This window comes from Cavia porcellus, unplaced genomic scaffold, assembly GCF_034190915.1.
Source record: "Cavia porcellus strain 051 isolate PalLab524CR breed Dunkin Hartley unplaced genomic scaffold, mCavPor4.1 scaffold_3, whole genome shotgun sequence".
Lineage (NCBI taxonomy): Eukaryota > Metazoa > Chordata > Mammalia > Rodentia > Caviidae > Cavia > Cavia porcellus.
In genome coordinates this window covers 29923878-29947739 of record NW_026947486.1, presented here as the reverse complement: position 1 = coordinate 29947739, position 23862 = coordinate 29923878, and the positions used below count along the sequence as shown (strand labels likewise).

General features: G+C 34.8%; 1 protein-coding gene across 12 annotated transcripts in view; it reads right to left on the bottom strand.

Annotated features, from left to right (window-relative positions):
• The window catches only part of Ophn1 (oligophrenin 1), a 514511-nt gene that overhangs the window by 175127 nt on the left and 315522 nt on the right, over window positions 1-23862 (bottom strand). For 10 of the 12 annotated variants that reach the window (NM_001173097.2, XM_063245538.1, XM_063245535.1 and 7 more), the window contains 3 exon segments: window positions 9571-9676; window positions 10728-10786; window positions 22375-22459. In NM_001173097.2, the coding sequence (NP_001166568.2) occupies window positions 9571-9676; window positions 10728-10786; window positions 22375-22459 (250 nt within the window). 12 annotated transcript variants of the gene reach the window in all.

Below are 23862 nucleotides of genomic sequence, written 5' to 3'. Positions count from 1 at the left end.
CCCCCACTTTCTGCTCTTGCTTCTCCACTGAACCAAGGAAAATCCTTTTAATTATATTTAATAAAATCTTTAACAATAATTTATAAGAAAAAAGAAAGGTAATAGGGAAACCTATACACTGATAACATGGTAAAAATACAGAGTCCTTATTGTATATCAAGCCTGGGCCTCTGTGTTCTTTATTAGCTCTCCTAGTGTTTCTCGTGCTTATCAAAGTTGGAGAACTATGATTATAGATTAGACATCCCCAAACTATAACAATTCAGACAAAATTCAGTATATCATTTGTATTTTTATAAAAACACAATTTTGCTGTTTGTTTAAATATAATCCATGGCTGTTTTCATACTACAATGATAAAACTGGAAAATTGTGACAGTGTCGATATTACTTCACAAGGCCTAAAATATGGACTATCTGAAATTTCATGGAAACATCTGTCAATTTTAGCCAGAGTTTAAAACAGGCTTAAATTCATTTCATCATATTGTTAGGTATATGAGCATTTAGGATACTATTCAAAGGGGAAAGTGATATATTTGAAACCACTAGGCATTTGAACACAGGAGATATTTTATATTAAGTAATTATTATTAATTTTTTAGATGTGATGATTTAATTGTAGTTAAGTTCACAAATAGTTTTCTTATTTTTAAGATATAAACTGAAATTTTTATGGGTGAAATAAATACAATGTCTTCTATTTCTTTCAAAATAACATGGGAGGAGAGGGGAAAATGGAGGATATGGATGATAAAAAATGGTCACACGTTGATAAGAGTTAAAGCTCAGTGATAGATACACAAGAGTTCCTCATATTGGTTCCTCTATTTTCCCATACACATATTTAAAGATTTACACAATAGAAAGTTCTTTAAAAAGAAAAAGTAATAAGGGAGAGAAGACTGAGTTAGTGTTCTAAAGAAGCAGCAGTCTACCCAAGAATAGTGCCCTTGGTAAAGGACAGATAGCTTTGTTGTCCTCCATGGGTACTATATCATCTGTAAATTAGTTTAAATACTTAAGCACAGCACCATAGCCTGCATTTCATAAATGCATTCAATAGCAATCAGACTTTATTACCACTAAGAAAGAATAATTTCACCATCAAATCATCATATAATATTTTTGGAGACATTTTAATAGAAAATTAACTGAAAATAAACATAACTGAAATGACTATACTATCAACAGCTATTAATTAGTTCAGACAGGCAAAGACTATAGTTACCTCATAATGGTTACCTGACAACAGTGTTAAGAAGAGATTGATTCTAAGCTGAATCTAGAATTCAGATGACAATTCAAGAAAGAAAAGTGTCCGTAGAACTGATAAAATTTGGTACATATTTTTGTTAGTTTACATGTGTGCTGCAGGGCAGCTTAGTTGTTACTGTAACATTCTAATTATGAATACATATATACTCTAAGCATGAATTAGTATTTTAAAGACTAAGTAGAATCAAGGAGGACTGCTATAACCTTTAGCTAATTTCATCTCTAATTAACACTGAAGGCTTTGTTAATTACATGACTAGTGGTAAAAATGGTTTTTCATTGCCTGAATGTGTTCAAGCTATCCATGTCTGATACAAATCTTGTATAAGCAATGCAACATAAATGTGGTAGAAGACTATAAGAATGGTCAATTTTAACATCAGTAAGGTAGATAAACTAATATGCATCTTCAGATGTAATATAACTATATATATAGATATATATATCAACTATGATTTGTTCTACTCAAGAAATATATGAAGAATCTATTTATAACCTTTAGACATAACCTCTGCTTTACAAGAAATACAGGCAAAAGGGGGAAAAGTTAAAAAATAATTCAATGAAGAATGCAGACAGAATAGTAAGTTACAATGTGTAGGACAATTGGCCTTTTCAATAAATAAATGTCATAAAAAGTGGAGGACTACTCTTAAGTTATGAAAAGAATATAAGTACATACAATGTATCACCCTATAATGAACATTAGTTTATATAAACAAATATAAGTAAAAGATAGTTTTTAATTAATTAGGAAAATGCTAATATTGTCCAGAAAGATAGAAGGTGTTGATCTGAAAATAGGTAAGCTAAACAATATAATTTTATCTTGGTAAAAAAAATACAAATATGTACTAATAGATAAACACAGAAAAAGAGAGAGAAGGTAGAGAGACAATTTCAGAAGAATATGTATTATATTTTCAGTGGTGATAATTTAATGCTTGGAATGGAAAACTTTTACTTTTTCTCCAAGTATTTTCAAATTTACAATGTACTGTACTGCCTTCAAAATAAGAACAAATATTATTACAAAAATAAGACAGCTCCACTAATCCTAAAACCTGTGACTTTTACAATGGTAATCCAGGCCTGAGACTGCACAATCTTGCGTTCACACACTAGGGGATCATAGGGTTGTATTGTTTGGTTCCAATTTTGTCACTATATTGTGTCTCATCTACCTCAAGTAAAACTTTTATAACAGATGCTGTCAGAGCATATGAGAGAACAGAGGAATGAGATTTCATTGAATTTATAAATATATTACACAACTTTTTTGCATCTGCTTATTGATAAACACATGTATGAAATGCAGAATTAAACCACAGACGTGTTTCCATTGTAATATTCCACTGGTAATGAGATAACTGGGGAGGGGAATCATAGTGGCCTCCTCTCTCTGAGTCATGGAAACTTCAGGTCCCAAAAGGAAGTGGATAATTGAGAACCTCAAAATGGCTGAGGTTAATTTGTTTTTGGCTGCTCTTAACCAAAAAAAAAGTGGGGACATATTACAAAGGCATAGATAGAATCATTAGATTATGAGAATAGCATTCGACAGGCAGGATAAAATTATGTGCATTTTTAAAAAATTTTATTTAAGGAGAAAAAGAAAAAAAAGCAGAAAAAGGGTACAAGTTATACAGAATTTCAGAAAAAAATAATGGATTACGTACTGTCATCTTAGAAATATTTGTTCAAGATACAAAATTAAAGCATATAGAGTGGACATTGAAACAGTGAGACTGCAAACAGTTCTGTTCAATGATCCAACAAAACTCAGTAATATCATTGTCTATCTTATACACTTAAATATACATGCAGTTATATCATTTAGAGCACTTTCTTTTCCTCTCTTTTGTACAATGACTATTACACTTTTTGAGTTTTATTACTCCCACAGTTCTTATTACTTTTTTGGAAGAAAGTAAAACCAAACGTGACATAACAGAACAGAGTCAGTCAAATCAAAAGGGTGGACATAATAGATAATGTAAAAACATAATACAAGGTGATCAACAGTGGTTACCATAATGCCTCCCGCTATCTCAAATAGAATTGCCTATATCACCAGTTATAATAAAATTGAACAAAACAGTAAAGAACGAAACCAACAGAACCAAAACTTTGGAGAAATTACAGGTCTTTAAAATTAGATAATAGTCAACCAGAATGGGCGTCATAATGAAACCCACTATCTTCACAGCTGTTGCCTAAACTTTCGAACCTGGTACTATCAAGCAAAACAGAGTAGAGGAACATCAGTCAAAACAAGATGGTGAGAGCAATACAGGGCTTCCAATCAAGTTAATAGAAAATCAAAGCGGGTTACTATAATATATCCTGCTTTTTTATTTATTTTTCCCTTAATTAAAAGGATAAAAATAAAAAAGTAAATAATAAAATGGAGGTTGAGATAAAAGAGGGCATAACAACAAAACAGCGCAGATCAAAACATAACCATTTAAGCAAAACAGTGTTTCACCACAAGATAATCCCGACATAAAAGTAGTTACCATATTGTCTCTTTCCTTGAAATCTTTGAGTATAACTTCGTATACTGTAGTATCAATTATATCAAAACAATGTAAAACCATTCAAGAGAATGACAGTATTACAGGGTATTTAGAATCAACTAACAGAAAATGAACAATGGTTTCTGTATAATCTCCTTGTCTATAAAAGTTTTTGTTTATATTACCACATATAATAAAATCCAATAAGATACAACATGTTAAGACCTATGGATACAGAAGAACAAAAGCTTGATGGGACTTCAAAACAAGATGATATTAAATCAGCATTACCTATTATGCCGTCGTTTTCTCCAAAATAGCTGTTCATATCATCCAAACTTCTCTGCCTCATTTCTCTTGAGCTCTTTTTCTGTCATTAGTTGTCAGTTTGTCTTCTTCATTTTGCTTTCTGCTCTATTCATTGTGGCCTCTCTGCCACTATTTCTGGATTCTTCGTATTTTTTCTTTTTTAGAATATCCTGCAGTATTCTCTGTAGGGTTGAATTGGTGGTTCCATATTCCCCTAGTTCCTCTTTATCCTGGAAGCACCTTGTTTTTCCATCAACTTCCAGGGATAGTTGGGCAGGATATATCAATCTTGGATGGAGGTTATTATCTTTCAAAGCTTGAATTATTTCCCCCCATGCTCTTCGTGATTTGATGGTTTGTGCAGAGAAGTCTGCTGTAATTCTGATGGGTGTTCCCTTGTAAGTGATCTGTTTCTTGTCTCTGACAGCTTTTAATATTCTGTTCTTATACTGGATTTCTGGAATTTTGATTATTATATGCCTGGGTGTAGCTCTGTTTGGGTTGTAGGTGGCTGGGGTCCTGTATGCTTCATACATCTGAATATTTTTACCTTTTACTAAATTAGGAAAATTCGCCTGGATTATTTCTGCAAGTAGCTTTTGTAGTTCATTTGTTTGTATCCCTACCTCTTCTTTTATGTTCTTTATTCTTAAGTTATAGATCCTCTCATCATCTTCTAGTCTTTATATTATTGCTGTTTCTTTGTTATTTTTAAGAAGTGTTTGATTTCATGCTCCCATATTATAAATCTGCCCTCCAGTTCAGATAATCTATCCTTAGTTTCTTTCAAGCTGTTAAGCCAGTTTTTGATAGAGTTTTTAATTTCCTGGTAATCTCTTTGAACCTGCCTCACGTATTCTATGTTTTCTCTATTTTCTCCATCAAACAATTCTGCCCTTTTTTTCTGTTCACCCATTCCACCATCTGTTTTTTCTTGGGTAGTGCTTAGCATTTCTCTAATTATTCTGCTTATGTATTGCTTCAGGTCATTAATAACTTCATTCCTGAACTCATCTATGAGGCTCTGGAGATAGCGCTTTATGTCTATTGGTGCTGTGTCTGCTATTGCCTGTTTCTCAGGATTGGGGGCCAAGGAGCCTTTCTTATTGCTCCCTCTTCCCATATTCTTTGTTCCTTATATACAAGCATATATAGGAGGCCCAGCTTCCTTCCCTGTCAGCCACAGTCTGTTTGAATTGCGCCGGATAGGAGTTTCCGCCCACGGCAGCGCACCAGGGAGTTACGGACTGGACAGCCTATGCAGGGCCCACCCCTCCAAGTCAACCTACTGAAGGCTTCACTGCTAGGGTGCACCTCCAGGCACTGGGACCTGGGTTGTGCTAGCCTACTGGGTCTCAGCCTGCAGCATCACGTAGGCTAGGCACTGCTCACCAATCCCGCTTGAGAGGGGGATATGTGACTGAGGTCACTACAGTGCCCTGTTCCGGCAAGTCTGCCTGGTCCCAGAATGTCCTCTGTTGGAGCCTCCTAGACCATGAAAGTGTCCCAGTTTCCCTCACTCACCGCAGGTCGATTCATAGCTCCCTGCCCGTCCCACTCTCAACTCCGTTCACCGTTTCCCGTTCTCAGAGCTTTTGCGCGTCTCTCTCCCTGCCAAGCTGATTCAGATGCAGCAGCGGTGGCAGGAAACCCAAATTGCGTCTTCCAATGGTGTGGGCTCCAGCTTCCACACTAAGGCTTCATATGTTCCTGTTATAGCACCAGGATTGCATTCCCAGTTGGTTTCTCTCAGCCCAGTTCGTTCTTGGCTCAGCAGGGTATATCTCCTCTTGCTTGGGATCCCTCACTCCGCACCATTCCTGGATTCTAAGCTGGATCTCTCAAAGAGCCTCGGTAGCTGCTGCTATCTGTCCACCATGTTTTTCCGGAAGTCAGTTGCTCGTATTTCTAACACACTCAGCTGCAATTGATGCCATGACACCGGAAGAGCAATTATGTGCATTTTTAAAGCACAGGAATTTCTTCTGCATAAATTTCCTAAACAAAACTAAACCTGTATTTAAGTTTCCATTTCCAATACAACTTTTGGTTGTAAAGATTTTTCAAACATATAAAAATGCTAGAATATTGATGTTATAAACACTCAGCCTATATCTAGATTTAAGACTTAAAAGTTGGCCACATTTTCTTTTTCTCTCTGTATATCCTTACTGAACTTTTGAAAGTAGATTCTTTTAACATTAAAATATTTCAGCATGCATTTTCAATGAACAAGCAAGTATTACTATAAAACCATAGGAACATGTTTACATCTTTACAAAGCTCAGTGTAATTTTATATCATCGAGCCTACACACAAATTTTCTCAAATGTCACTGAAAGTCTTTCATAGATGAGTCATTCAAATCTGGATACAATCAAAGTTCATACAGTGCATTTGTTTGTTTCTTTCATCTTAAAATAAAACAGAAGCCTTACATGTTTTTGATAAGTTGAAGCTAGTTGTCTTATAGAATACCAAATATTCTCTATTTTTCTATACCTTTTATCTTTTGTATACTTGATGAGCTTAATTTGAATCAGATCCAACATTTTTGGCAAAAGCATTCGAGGTTATGCTGTGCACTTCTTACTGTATTAAATTGGATGCAATATAAAGTCACTTCATCAATTATTTAAGGTAGTGTCTATCTCTTGCATTGCTTTATTGCAAAAGAACTATTTCATTTCATTTTAATTAGTAAGAAATCTGCAACACAATGAAATTATGTGAATACCCTGTTTATCAATACTCTTTTACCTAATGATTTCGATGACTGCCTAAAATGGGGGAGGTGTGACATTTCAGACTAGAGATAATTCTATCATTGTTCATACATTGATTAACTGTTGTTTTCTGTAATAAAGAGTTTTCCTTCCTTTACAAAACCCCATGTAGTTTTCTTTATTCAATGCATCAAGCAGTTGGTTCTGGTATCCTTTTAAATATAATCCTATTTAGTATTTCTGCTCTTCCCTGTTATGCGACCGTATTTATTCAAGAGTCGCCTTATATATTTTGTTGTCACACCTGACACAAGCCATTTCTTAAAGCATCCCTTTGAATAGGGAGTGCTATTTAGAAACAAGTACTGGGCACTAGATATATTCATTGCTGTTTGGGTAAAGTCATTTCAACACAGGTTTAGTGAATAGAAGATTTTGTTTCTTGTTTTATTTTAAAATCATGAATATTAACATTCTCAATTTAACTTTCATGTTATATAAAATTTCTTTGCATCTTTAATTTTGCACCCATATATTTTTTTGTATCACAATTCTTGGTTCTGATAACATTAATGTATTTACTTTTTTGTTCTGTCCTTGTGAGATGTGCATCTGCATGCATTTTAAATGATAATTATATCACTACTAATAAACATACTGAATTACACTTATAAGTTTTTGCAACTCTTCTTGTTTCTAAAGTATATCATATGGGGCCAGGAATTTAGCTCAGCAGCATAAGCTCCTGCCTGGCAAGCATGAGATCATGAGTTTGACCCCCCATACCCCCCCCCAAAAAAAGTATATCATATTAAGCATGAGTTAGAGAATATGGTTGACAAATTAGCTGAAATAATTGCTTTTTTGTGTCATTATTATATCAAATTTATAAAGATGTAGATTCATTTGCTCTTTTAGTATTCAATTTTAAGATTATAATTTTTGGAAATTACATTATTAATTTCATCTAAAAGTTAAAATTATTTAGTAGGAAATATTAGTGGATCCTAGCTCTTATCCTTATCTTCACCACATTATTTAACACTTATCCCTCTGTAGACATTCTCAATAGTTCATTTTTATAACTTTATTGTGATATATTTCACATGTTATAAACTCAGTTTTTAAAAGGGTAATTAACATTTTTATACATTCACATAATGATGCAGTCAAGAAGTTATCATTACTCCAAAAAATCATTCCACATCTATTATCAGTCACACTCTATTCCTTTTCATACCACTACTTTCTGGTCCTTGTCAACAACTAATTTACTTTCTGACCCATCAGATTTAGCATTTCATAGAAACAGAATCATATATGGAGTTCTACATCTGATTTCTTTTACTCAGCATGTCTTCCAGGTTCATCTATAGGATAGCATGTAACAAGACTTCATTCCTTTTAATGGCCAAATAATATGCCTCTGTATTGTTTTGTTTTTCCATTCATCTACTGATGCACATTTATTTCTACTTTTGGATAACTATGAATAATGCTGTCATGAACATTTGTATCCAAGTCTTTATATGGGCATTTGTTTTTATTTATTTTGAGTATATACTTAGTAATACAATTTCTGGGTAATGTGATATCTGCATTTAAGCTTTGGTGTCACAAGTATTTTTAAAATTTACCTTGCTGGACCTCATTTGAAAAATACAATACAATAAATCATAAGGCTTTAAAAAATTTACCTGACTGAATTTCATTTGAGGAGAATAATACTGAATTTCATTTGAGGAGAATAATAATGTGAATATTCTTCATTTCCTCACAAAAAAGTGAGCATTACATATCCTGATTTAAACCATGGGTTTTTTTTATTGATTTTTGTTTTTTATCCTGAAATTTGTAATGCACTCTAGAAACTGCTCCAAAAATAAATTCAAGGATATCTTTCTGATACAGTTTTGTTATGGTTACATAACACATAGCTGAATAAATCTTTACTTCATAATTCTACACAGTTGGAATTGATATTATTTCCAATCTTTTCTTATTAAAAGTATGCTGCAATTACAAACCTTATGCGTATTTGTACAGGTATATCTTTACACTTGACACCTAAAAGTGGGACTGCTATACAAAGGTTTGCTAGCTCCCAGCAAGAGTGCTTTCTGCCTGTTTTTGAGCCAGGTAAATTTATCTTTATTTATAACACTGAATCCTCTGGCTAGGAAACAGCCCTGTGGAGCATATGTGCCCCTTCTACACATCTATCTGAGAGCCCATTACCTACTCTCTGCAAAGTTGCTATTACTACCTGCCACAAAAGAGTAAGACAATGACAGGAATCCCAACAATTCCAACTTCTTGAGATTTTCTTGTGCTATACACTGCTTTCAGGTTCTTTATAATCCCCATTAACAATCCTGCAATTTTAGATTTACTGTTCTCATTGCAAAGATGACCAAATAGGTTCAGAATGAATTGCCTATGATTATATAGCTAAAGGAGCTGTAGAGTTACACTCAAATCCAGTTTTGTCAAATAGCAAAGTCTGTACCGTGTACTCTAGTGTTACCCTCTGATAGACAAGTCAGCTGTGTGATGACTGAGAGAATACATACAACGGTCAGGGCAAATTCACTTTCTACTGAGTAGTTAGCCTGTCCAGGCAGCAGCTGGGAGTAAGCACTACACAAACTGGGACTTATGAGCAGTTTCTCTGCAGCCCAGTCATGTGGACCACTATATTGATAGGAACTCTTTCTGAAAACTCAATAGTTACTTACTTGACCAAGTGTCTTATCAAAAGTTCCAGCATCTCACGGTTCTTTTCTGGTAGCTTATATACAAGGGAATGAATGGCTCCAAGCCGATAATCCAGGTTGTCTGATTCTGTCAAAGGAAATAGTGTGAGAAATGGTTTGGCTTTCTGGACAAATGTACTGAGAAAACTTTCCTATGCATGCACACCCACATAAACAGAACAGAGGCAAAGATGCAGAAAAGGACAACCAGAGAGAGAGTCAAAGACAAAGACAGACAGACAGATAGGTAAGGACAGAGAGAGGAATAGAAAAAAAGCTATGGAGAAAGACAGAAAGAAAGTTAGAGGAGGGCAAGATAGAAGCTAGGAGAGAACACCAGACTATCTCAGAGGAAGACAGAATTTTAGTCATAGCATGTTACTCCTAAAGTCCCACACATAAACTTCCAGTTGGAAACCCTTTCCTATCTACCTTTTCTTGGGGTACCCCATGGGATGCTGCTGCCCCTGGATGCCTAAGAAAATTACCAGGAGAATCTAGAAGTGCATAGCAATCCTCCCTTGCCTCAATAAAGACCCACTAAGAGGTCAAGATCCCTGAAAACTTATCCTGCCCCCCATACAGAGCACAATATAAGAGGGAGTCCAGGTGGGAGAAAGTCATGTATAGTGGACTCAGCCAAAACTCTTAATGGATCAACTACCAACTCTGGAAGTGATTCTGTATGTCCTACTTCCCATGTACCCTTCGGTCCTTGCCCTACGTCTCTTCTAGAAAACAGGAAGCTAATGCAAAAAGATTAGCTATGGTGCTTTACAATGCAACTAAAAATAACTTGAACAACCAAAGTGTTGAAACAAGCTGAAAGAGAATCTATAATGTAACCGTTTTTCTGTCCCTTGGTGATGTGAGCTGGTTTTCTTATTCCCTAGAAGAGGTGTTAAACAAATAAAAGACTACATCTGGCACACTCCACAAGTTAGGCAATTTTTTCCAACCTATGCTACAAACATTGATTTGTCAAAAATTAAACAACTCTTGAGTTAGCATGCAGGGATACTCTCATATGGGAATGTATGTTTTTGGTTTTCAGGCCTCATGCAGTTTTCTTGGTTTACTGATATATACCTTATGAAGAAATCAGGACAGCACAATTAAATAGTTACATAAATACTTACTGGCAGCTGAGACCAGCTCTTTATGAAGCCTGTAGGTCATGACGGGTTCAGAGAGATTTCTGAAATTATGGAAGGAAGACTATAAATTCCTTTTGAAAAGAAATAGGTCTTGAGTCACAGTTCCATTGGCAGCATGGCAAAAAATTTGGAGCCCCATACTTTAGTGTGATTATATGCATTTTTTCTTAACCTGAAGCTTTACAAAGGGAATACAAGTTGCTAATAATTCAATAGAAGACATACAAAAGTACAAGCTGAGGCATTTAGCAAGGTCTCCAATTAGCCCTCCAAAATGAAAGGAAGAGCAAACCAGTCCTTCAAATTTCTGAAACAGACTTATTTTGAGGGTTACCGTGCATACCTTACAATTTGATAGATCCATGGAATTTCTGAAGTGATTTTGTACCTATCCTTGCACATTTGCTCCTTACAATGATCCAGTATGATGAAACAATTACATTATTCAAGTCCCAATTTCATGCTCAAATTAGTTTCTTCATTTGGTGAAAATATATTGGCTGGTGAAAAAAACTTGTGTCTGGCATTGTGCCACATATTAGGGATCCAGAGATGAATACAAAATAATTTAAACTTCTAAGAAATTAGGAATCTTATTAAGGGCAGTACCATATACAAAATTTTCAATGTAGTGGGACAAGTGCATAAACCAAAGGTAAGTGATACAATGGCTCAGAGGAAAGAAGTAAAACCGGTAATTAAAAATAGCATACGTTCTATTGTTTTAAGTGATTTATATGTTTTAACTCATTTAAATCTCATGGAAAACTGGGGAAGTAGGTGCTATTATTATCTCCACTTATAGATAAGGAAACTAAGGCCTAGGATATGTTAAAGAACACACTCAAGAGAGAAACTGCTTCTTTGATATTTGGAATCCAGCCACTAGAATATAGCAATGTGAGAAAGGAAGGTAGGAAGTGGGTCTCAGGGATCTAGCAAGAATCTAAAGTGCAAATTAGAGCCCACAGGGAGAGAAAAGAGAGGGACCATATAGCAGAAGAGGCAGAGGGCAAGAGGTACTTGCATCTGGAGCCCAGGCTCAAGGCGTGGGAGGGCGACTTTAACTTGTAAAGGCATGTAGATTACTGGTGATCTGAGATATCTCCATGGAGAAATTAACCAATGGAACAGAGCAGTGGACACAGCAGACTGCAATAGCTGGTGAGTTATTTCGGGTTAGGATCCCCCTAAGAGAGGGCAACTGCCCAACAGCTATCTTTAACATATCCTAGGCCAACAGAAGTCAGAACTCAGAGAAGATACTAGGTTAGCTCCACCTAGTGGCTCTGGCACAACTGAGCTCAAGCAGGATGGTCAGGAAGCTGAGCTCAGGCCAGTGGGAGGCACTCAGACTGTTGCAGTCTGAAAAATTCAAGCCCCAAAGAGACAAAGAAGGTGACTACATACTTGTTAAGGAAACAATCCAAGAGGAAGCGATAACAATCATAAATATATATGCATCAAATATCAGCACAACCAACTATATAAAATAAACATTAATAGACTTGAAAAATCAAGTAAGCACTAATACAATGTAATGGGAGACCTCAATACCTCACTATCACAAATAGATCAAATACACAGAAAATCAACAAAGAATTATCACCACTGAACCGAATTTTTGAACAAATGAACTTTGTAGATGTCTATAGAGTGTTCCAGCTCATGACATCACAATACACATTCTTCTCAACCATGCATGGGACAACTCCAAAAGAGATCACATAGAACATGAATAAGCAAACATTCAGTTACAAAGTAACTGAAATTATCCCATGCATATTATCAGACAATAGTGCAATGAAATGAGAAATCAATGGCAAAAGGAACCACAAAAACTGCATAAACACATGGAATTTAAGTAACACCACCCTGAATAACCAATGAGTCACAGATGAAATTGAAAAAAACAAATCTGACAGTTTCTACAATTAAATGACAATGCCAATAAACATACCAGAACTTATGGGATACAGCGAAAGCAGCTCTATGAGGAAACTTTATAATAAATTCCCACATCAGAAAAACAGAACAAGCTCAAGTAAATAATCTAATGTTGAAACCCAAGCTTCAAGAAAAAGAAGAGCAAATAAAATTCAAAGCTCATGTGTGGGAGGAAATTGTTAAAATTAAATCAGAAGTTAATACAACTGAGACTATGGAAACAGTACAAAGAATCAATGAATCTAAGAGTTGGTTCTGTGAAAGATTAAATAAAATAGGCAAGACTACAGCCAACCTTATCAAAGAAAAGAAAGAAAAAAATCAAATCTATGTAAGTAGGAATGAAAAAAGTGAAACCATAATGGATTCTGCAGAAATTCAGATTATCAATATCTACTTACAATCTAATAAGATGGAAAACTCTAAAGAAATGGACAGATTCCTAGATACATATGAATTACCAAATCTGAAAAAAAGAAAATATAAAAGTTCTAAATAAATCTATGTCAATGAAATTGAGGATATAAGTGAAAAAAAATATCAACGAAGAAAAGACCAGGTCCTGATGAATGAATTTGTTGCTTAATTCTTTAAGAATTTAGAGAGGATCTAAATCCAGTACTCCTCAAACTCTAATGAAACTGAAAGGCAAGCAATACAGTCAAACTCACTCCAGGAAACAAGCATTACCCTGATAGCAAAACCAGAGAAGGATTCAACCAAAAAAGAGAGCTACTGGCCAGTCTCCCTAATGAACACAGATGTAAAAGTCCTCAATAAGATACTGGCAAACAGAATGCAGAAAAATTGAACAAGATTATACATTAGGACCAAGTAGGATTCAGGTGCAGGGTGAGGGTGCAGGGATGGTTCAATATATACAAATCAATAAATGTAATATCAACAGAGTGAAGGAGAGAAAACATGCTCATCACAAAAGATCTAGAAAAAGCATTTGACAATGTCCAACACATATTCATGATAAAAACCCTAAAGAAAACTGGAATAGATGGTGGTGTAGTCAGGGGTTGCAAGGACAATTACATACAGGACACAGAATTTATAATATTATTTTATGATGGTCACCCAGAGTTAAATACAAGAAAGTGCAGGAAATCTCTACATAAAACTAAAGATCTAGAAAATCCAAGCAAGTGCCTGCATTCCACAGCAATGTCCCGCATGAGTCTAGCTAAAGACTTAGAGCCCATGACAGTGCTTCCCATAATTTCAACTGGAGATCTAGAGCCCACAACAATGACTTATGTAAGTCTGTTTTATGGATCTGCATTAGGAAGGCCCAAAAGGTCAGGAGTGGAAGCTACTCTGTGCCAGTAGTTTGAGGATTCTACATTGGAGCAGAGAAGCGATGCTCAAAATAAGGATGAGGGCTCCCCCTAAAAAGTACCACAGCCATCCTTAAAGACAATGAGTCCTGAGCTCCTCTGACAATGAGGACAGTGGAGTATGTGTCAGGAAGCCAGTGTGACAAGTTTCTCCTAGAGATTAAACAGTATACATCTTCCCCTCCAGAGCCAGGAAGTGATGCTCAACGTAAGGACCAGAGGTCTCCCAAGGTGAACCACAGCAACAAGGTCCCAAGCTCCACCAGTGATAATGGCTGAGTTCATATCAGGGAAGCTAGCCATGACAAGCTCCTCCAGGAGAACCAACAGCTCCAAACAACAACACAGGAGAATGCACAATGCCACAGTCTTTCTCTCCACGTCTCCTTTTATGCTGTCAACTTTCTTCACGTGGGCCATCTATACACAGCACCATGCTGATTTAATTCAGCTGGTGTTAAGTTTACCACCAGTTTTTAATCCATAACAGGTGGTATTTATCTCAATTTGATAAAAGTCATCTATGACAAACCAAAAGCCAACAACATGCTGAATGGTCAAAAACTGAAAGTTTTCACTCTAAAATCAGGAACAACACAAGGATGTCCACTACAAACACTTATTCAACATAGTTCTGCAAACATTAGCTAGAACAATAAGACAAGAAAAAGAAATAAAAAGGATAGGAAAGAAAAAAGTTAAATTATCATTATCTGCAAATGGCATAATACCCTATATAGGGGACCTCAAAAATCCCCCCCAAAAAAACTTCTAGATTTAATAACCAAATTCTGTACTGTAGCTGGGTACAAAGTTCATGCACAAAAATAAGTAGCAATCCTATACACAAATAACAAACTCATGGAGAGAGAAATTAGAAAAACTACACGTTTCAAAATAGCATCAATAAAAATGAAATACTTAGGAATCAATCTAACAATACAAGTGAAAGACCTAAACACTTGAAACTACAGTACTCTGAAAAAGAAGATTGAAGAGGATGTTTGAAAATGGAAAAGTATCCCTTCTTTTTGGGTAGGGAGAACGAACATAGTGAAAATGGCCATGCTCCCAAAATTGTTACACATATTTAATGTAATCTCAATCAAAATACTAATAGTGCACCTTACAGAAATAGAAAAACAATCCTTAAATTAATTTGAAACTACAAGACACCTAGAATAACAAAAGCAATTCTGGGCAACAAGGGCAAGACAGGGGGCATCACACTTCAGATTTGAAATTATGCAAGAAAGCTACTGCAATAAAAACAGCATGGTTCTGATTTTTAAAAAAGACCTGAGAATCAATGCAAGAGACCGGAAGATGCAGAAACAACTTCAAGAACACTCAGTTACCTTATGCTTGACAAAGGGACCAACCACATTCACTGGATAAAAGATAGCTTCTTTTAATAAATAGTGCTGGAAAAACTGCTTTCCACATGCCAAAGACTAAAAGTAGACCCATGTCTCTCATCATGCACTACACTAAAATTGAAATGGATCAGAAGGCTAAATATTAAAAGAGAAACACAAAATCTTCTGGAAGATAGAATAAGTAAAACTCTTGAAGACACAGGTATAAGCAAAGATGTTATGAACAAAACCCCAAAGGAAAAGGAAATATCACAAATAATTAACAACTGGGATCTCATTTTACTAAAAAGCTTTTGCACAGTAAAAGACACTACCAACAGATTGAAGAGACAACACACATAGTGGTAAAATTCTTTTGCTAGCTGCTCATCAAAAGATTAGTAGAGTATATAAAGAACTCAAACATATCAGATCCCCTCACACACAAATATAAAGACCTAATCCATAAATGGCTATATGAAATGCAAAGACACTTCTCAGATGAAGTAGAAATGGTAAATATATGAAAAATGTTCAACATCACTGATCAATGGAGAAATGCAAATTAGAATAGTACTTCAGATTTCATCTCACTGTAGAAAAAATAGGTATTATGACAAAAGCAACCAATAACAAATACTAGCAGGGCTGTGGAGAAAAAGAAACACTTCTCCAACACTGATGGGAGTGTAGACTAGTGCAACTACCATGGAAATCAGTGTGGGGATTCCTCAAAAAACTAAAACTAGAGGTTCCATTTCACCCAGCTATTCCTCTTCTTGGTATCATCCCAAAAGAATTAAAAGCATCACACCACAGTGATATATGCATACCTACATTTATAACATACTTTGTAATAGTTAAAGGCTGGAAACAGACCAAATGTCATTAATTGAGGATGGATAAAGATGGTTTTTTAAATATAATGAAGTACTACTCTGCCAAAAAGGAGAATTATTTCTAGGTAAATGAATGTACATTGAGATCATACTCTCAAGTGAAATAAATCAGATATACATGTTCAAATATCACCTGCTTTCTCTGTCATGAAAAATTAGAAGTGTAAGTAACAATCAAAATATATTCTAGATATTGTGAAATAGAAAGAAAATGTTCAAAAAAGAAGGCAAAATAGGGTAGGGGAGGGGAAAAGGAAGGATGGGAAAAGGAACAAAAGAGAATGGAAGGAAAAGAATGAAAAAAGCAATGTGTTTATTTAGTTTGCTTTCCTCATTTTCATTTTCTGGTCCCTGTAGATATTTGAAATTTTTAATACTCCAACATAGAGAAAGAGAAGGAAGCCCTGGGAAATATAAGGAATAGATACTATAAAGGGGATTGCCAAGAATAGCAAAAGAAGTTACAGCAAACCATAAGCAACGCAGCAAAATCCAAAACACTGAGGATAGTTTAATAGCTACAAATACTACAAGCATGTGAAATAAGGCAAAGACAATTGTGTTTTGTGTGCAACATTGAGGGAGTCACTGCCAATTTTGACAAGAGCATAGTCAGTGGCACAGTGAGACAGAGAGTCAGATTACAGTGGGTTGAAAAGTATACTAGAGGATTATGAAATGGAGATAGGCTATATTACTTGATATAGAAGCTTAAATGGAAAAGGGTGGAGGATCTCATTAGATAATTTTGCCTAAGCTCTGGGCTTGAAATATCATCTATTAAACAATGATTCCTAAGGTTTTAGATTAATCCCAGAACTCATCACTGTGATTCGGACCATTATATTCAATTGTTTGTGTAACATACTTCCCTCATTTTCTTCAAAGATACTCAAAATCCAACTTGTTATTTCCCTCAAATATTGTCTTCTTGTATTTTTCTAATCAGCAAATATAAGGTCATTATTTGGCTGTATGGCCTATAAATGTGGATGTCATCATTTTACCTGCATCTACCTAATCATCATATATCATTCAACACCATTATTCACTAAGTTTCTTGAATATGCTTAAGTCTGTCAATCTCCAATCCGATCCTCTGGTTAAAGCAGCACTATCTCTTGTCTGGACTACAGCAATAGCCTGCTAACTGATTGCCACCATTTGTCTCCTTCTAACCTAATCTCCATATTATATTTTACAAAAATATAAATGTCAGCATGTAACTCCCTGCTTAAAATATTTCAGTATATTCCTATTCCTTTTAAGGTAAGTCTAGGGTTTAATTCTTTTTATTTTATTTTTATTAGTACATGTTTTCAACACATAACGATTACATTCATTGTAGAGAGTAGGTACACATACATAATACATCTTAATTCTTTCTTTTCATTCCCTTTCCTTTTTCTGCCTTTCATTTCCTCCATCTCTTGATCCTCTTTTCTCTAAAAGATCTATCTTCCTGTTTCCTATTATGTTTTACTTGTCTTATAATTCATGTGTATTTTGAGTTTTTCCTATAAGAAAAATCATGAGATATTTAAGCTTCTGTGTGTGATTTATTTCACTTAATATTCTCGTCACGAGCTGCATCCATTTTCCTGCAAATGACTCAAGTTCCTCCTTCTTTAAGGAAGAACAGTATGCTATTATGCATAAGTGCCACATTTTCTTTATCCATTTATTTATTTATGGATGTATAAGCCATTTTCAAGAGTTAGCTATTATGATATGTGCTACACTACTTCATCACAAAACAGGTCAGGAGAGACAAAGGGGGATAACTAAGAATTTATTTAAAAACAATTTAATAGCAAGAAGTAACAATTATAAGCATATATGCACTGAACCAAGTGCACCAAACTTCATCAAATAAACACTACTGAACATGAATGATCAGATAAATATTGACACAGTTATACTGGTGGACCTCAATACTCTACTTTCACAAATAGACAAACTAGACAAAATATCAGCAAAGTACCACAGTTGAACAAAACCTTTGAAAAAATCAGTGTAATAGATACTAACCAAATGTTTCACCCAACAACAAAATACATATTATTCTCAGTAGCACTTGGAACATTCTCCAAAATTCACAGCATGCAGGCCAATAAATCATGCTTGAAAGTATAAAACTGAAATAGTCTCACCCATATAATCACAACACAGAGCAATGAAACTAAAACTCAATGGCCAAAGAAACCACAGAAATTATGCAAATACATTGAAATTAAATAATACGCTCTAGAATGATCAGTCGGTCATGATAGAAATCAAAGAAAAAATTTTGGAAGTACTAGAATCAAACAATAATGCCAATGCAACGTATCAGAAGATATGGGACACAAGGAAAGCAGCCCTGAAATGAAAGTTTATAGCTGTGAATGCCTACATTAGAAAAACAAAGCTGGCCCAAATAAATAACCTAATGATCCACTTAAAGGTCCTAGAAAAATAATTCAAATACAAAGCTAGTACAAGGAAGGAAATTATAAAGAGCAGAGCAGAAATTAATGAATTTGTGACTAAAATACAAAAAAAAAAAAACCCACAATACATCAAAGAACTGGTTCTTCGAAAGAATAAACAAAATAGACAAACTTTTAGCCAATCTTACCAGAAAGAAACAGACCCAAATCAATTCAATTGCAAATTAACTGGATGAAATTATGACAGAAAACTGGCAAAATCCAGAAGATTGTAAGTGTCTATGCTGAAAATTTGTACTCTATTAATAACTGAATCCAGAAGAAATGGATAGATTCCAAGATGCACATGAATCACCAACACTGAACCATGAATATATAAAAATGATGAATAATCCAGTAACAGATAATGAAATTAAAGCAGCAATAAAACACCTACCAAATAAGAAAAGCCTAGGATCCAATGAATTTACCATGGAATTCTTCAAAAAGTTTAGGAAAAATATAATGCCGATATTCCTCAAACTCTTTAATGAATTTAAAAGGAAAGGAGTGTCCCTAAATCATTTCTGGCAGCTAGCATTACTCTGATTCTAAAATCAGACATGGACCCAACCCAAAACAGAGACTATAGTCCAATCTCTTTAATGAATATAGATGGCACCCGAAATAGCAAAAGCAATCCTAGCCAACAAGTGCAAAGTATTATTGCAATCTTGAATTTCAAATTATATTACAAAACACAAATCTTCAACAAGATACTGACAAAAAGAACACAAAAAAATCCTCAGAAAGATCATATATTTTTACCAACAGACTTCATCTCTGGGATGTAAATGTGGTTCAACATAAAGAAATCAATACATGTAACACATAGATCATCTCAATAAACACAGAAAAAAGTCCTTGACATAACATTCATTCATAACAAAAGTCCCTGAAAAAAACAGATATAGAAGAACTTTATCTCACTCTAATAAAAGCCATTTATGGCAAGCCTATTGCCACATAATGTTAAATGATAAAGTTGAAAAGCTTTTTTCTGAATCAGGAACAAGATAAGAATGTTCATTATCACCACTCCTGTATAATATACTGTAGTGATCAAAATATAAACTAGACTAATCAAGCAAAAGAAAGACAGAAAACACAAAAGGAAGGACTCAAATTAGCATTATGTTCAGACACTAATTCATAGGAGACACAAAAATTCTACCATGAGATTCCTATAATTAATAAATTCAGCAATGTAATAAGATAAAAAATTAATGCACAAAAATCAATAACATTTTTGTACATCAGTAATAAAGTCACCAATAAAAGAAATTAGGAAAATAATGCCATTCAAAATAGCACCAAATAAAAGTTAGTACTTAAAAATTAACCTAAACAAGGAAATGAAAGACCACTATAATGGAAATTATAGTATTCTGTGAAGGACATCAAAGAGGATATTGGAAAATGGAAAGACACCACCTGTGGATAGGCAGACCTAATATTGTTAAAATGACCATACTTCCAAAACTGACACATTTAATGCAATCCCCATGAAAATACCAACATTTACAGATCTAGAGAAAACAACCCTAAAATTCATGCGAAAATAGAAGGTGCCCAGAATAGCAACAGCAATCCTAGGCAACAAGAGCAAAATAGAAGGCATTGCAATCTTGGATTTCAAGTTATGTTACAAAGTGACAATGATAAAAATAGCATGATATGGGTATAAGAACAGACATGTGGATCAATGAAAAAGAATAGAGGATAAAGGAAAAGATCTAGTCATTCAGTCATCTGAGAAAAGGGGCAAAAACATATGCTGGAGGAAAGATAAATAGTGCTGCTGGGATATCTGGCTATCCACATGCAGTAGATTGAATCTAGACCCATTCTCTCACCATACAGTAAACTAAAATAAAAACAGGGAAAAGATCCAAATGTTAAAAGGAAAATACCTAATCTTCTGGAAGATAAGACAGATAAAACACTTGAAAACATAAATCATAGGCAAAAACTTTCTGAACAGAACTGAAATTGTACAAAAAAAAACATCAAGAATCAAATAGGCTCCTATCAAAGTAAAAAGCTTCTGTACAGAAAAACAAAACAAAGGAATAACTCAAAAACTTAATGAACAGGAAAAACATTTGCCAGCTAACACTCAGAGAATTAATATCTAGAATAATTTTTTTAAAAAATTAGACAGTCCCAGTAAAGATCCAGTCAAAAATGGGCAACTGAAATAATAAACACCTCTCAGTAGAAGTACAAATGAAAAAATGATCAACATTTCTGGTCAATGGAGAAATACAAATTAAAACAACACTAAGATTTCGTCTTACTCAAAAAAGAGTGGCAATCAATAGGAAATCAAACAATAACAAATGCTTATGAGGATGCAGGGGAAAAGGAGCTTGCATGCATTGTTAGTAGGAATGTAAAATAGTGCAACCTGTGGGAAACCCTGTAATTGGCTGCCACCTTATATCTGCAGGCTGTACCACCTTAACATCTGCAGGCCACACCACCTTAACTCCCTCTAAGAGTTAAGTTTGGTAGTTAAGTAGCACCTTGCCTACCTAGCTTGTTTGGCCTATTCAAGAATTATGTTAATCAGTCCGCCTTATGATCCCGTGCCCGGGAAATTTGAATTGACCTATAACCCTGGATCTTGCCACTGTTGCTAAGTTACCTGCTGACATCTCAGAACCCAAATCCCTCCTCCTTAATACTCTATATATTTGTTACTCCTTCCGTGAATAAAGGAGACTTGATTGGGCTTCATCTTGTCTCCATCCTTTGTGTCTCTTGTCCCCTCTTCATCCCCACTCCCCCTCTAGGGTCTCCGTGGATTTACCTGCAGGCTGGGACAGCAAACATTATAGAAGTCAGTATGAAGATTTCTAAAAAATCTATGAATTCCATTCTACTGAGCAATTTTACTTACTGGTATCTTCTCAAAAAACTTAAAAGTTATCACAGACTCCTGGGAATAGAGAGAGGGGAAGAAGAGGCCCCAGAATAGTGGCTGTGTAATCGAGAGACACTTAGGTTTAAAACACTAGCTGCACTTATGGATGATACTCAGTGGGACAAAGGATAAACTCAGTTTCCTCATCTATAAATGAGTATTGTATCAACTATGGTGCACAGTTATTAGGAAAAAAAACAATGAAACTGTCAATGCAAGCAAGTAGCACATTGCCTAGCACACAATGAATTCTACAATAGCAACAGTTCTTTTCTTCTTTGGCAAATGCAGAAAAATACTTCTAGAAAGAGCACTGGTTTTTACTTACATCATGGATTGCCACAACTCATCATTTTACTAATGATCTATCATTCCATCAATTTTATGAACAAATGACAAAACTTCAATAATTTCAAGGGCATTTTTTGAATAACATGATTTTTCAAAAGCCTCTTTTCAATAATAATTTTCCATTGTATATTTGCCTTGCTTACATTCTCACATATTTTAAAAGCCTTTTAATGCATCCTCCTGTTTGATAAGAATCCTTATCAATTTTTAAAAAAATTTCAGAGTCTTATCCAACTTACTAAAACTGCAACCATATTTAACTTCAATCTCTATGCAGATAAATTTCATCAACTATGAAAATAAAGGTCTCAATTCAAACCAAGCATACCTCAGGTAGAATTTCAAGGAGCTGGTGATTGTCTTAATGTCCCAGTCACTATTATGAAAATCAACATCTCCTGGGCATTTGGGATCTATTTGAGAAAAATAAACAAAATTTAATCTTGCAACAGGTCTTACATTTTACACCTTTAAAATTGACTAATTAAAACATAGTTACTCAAGCTTTCTAAAGATAAAAACCTTGCAATCAGTAAAGTCCCTTTCAGCATTTAAGAAGCTTGGAATTTATTGTTTCATTGAAACAATAAGAAAATGGCTCAACGAACTGAGAATTAACTCTTAGATTCATCAGAGAACTGAGGTCATGTGGCAAATTGCTGCCCTCAAAAACTGAAGGGGGGGGGGCTGGGGATTTAGCTCAGTGGCATAAGTGCCCCAGTACTGATAAAAAAAAAAAAACCTGAAGGGACAAACACAGGCAAACACAGAGAATCAAAACTTATTGGAGTGGAAGCAGCCCAGAAAGAAGACTCTTCTCCTTGAAAACAAATATTAGAATAGGAAAGCCTAATTTGCAATTGACAAACAACTGGAGGCTTACTATGTAAAAATGTGATTACTTAAAAACTCCTGAGGGGCACAATCCTAGGAGTCACCCCTCCATTTTACCTCAAAGAACCCTATCAGAATCATATAGCAAAGATCTGAGAAAAATCCTCTTATGCTTTTATGATTCTGTCAGGGACAGAAGGAAAGCAGCCATTTTTTCTTCATATGCTCAGAGCCTTCTTTTCTTAAGAGTCCCTCAAGGAACTATTTTTATCAGACCCTAACCTATTGTAGTTTTACTGGAACCTAACTTGGGTGAAGGGAAACACATAATTCAGATACCACCTGCCTTTATGTTTCTCCTAAAGAGGAAAAAAGCAAAACATAACAAACTGAAAGGCACTTGGGAAGAGCACAGGGCAAGCAAGGCACAGCTTACTAAGAGAGACATAATCATAGGCCTATAGAACATTTCCCCCCGGTGACATCTTAATAATGTATAACTAGACCTCCTGTGTAACAGAAAAATATAACTAAAACTTATACTTCTCAACTAGTATATAAAAAATCTATATGGGAAATCAAAGATAATAGAAGAGACAGAAATAAAAACACCATAGGAATATTTAGCCTCTATCATCTACAGCTACAACAGAATAGACAAAACGCTAAAACTTGTCTTGATAAACATGAAAGCTCAACAGTAAAAACCTGTATGCTTCAGTTTCCTTTACCCCATACAACAGGTATGACTTGCAACAAAAAAAAAATTACAAAGCAGAAAACATAGTTTGAAGAGGTTCAGCAAACATCAGAACCTTATCAGACACATTAGAATTTTTAAAACAACTATGTTAACATGCCAAGGGCTGTAACAAGGTAAAATAAAAGAGGAAATTAATACTGTAGGAGAGGGATGGAAATCCTAAGAACAGAATCAAAAGAAAATGCTAAAAATCAAAAACATCATAACCATAGAAAAGAA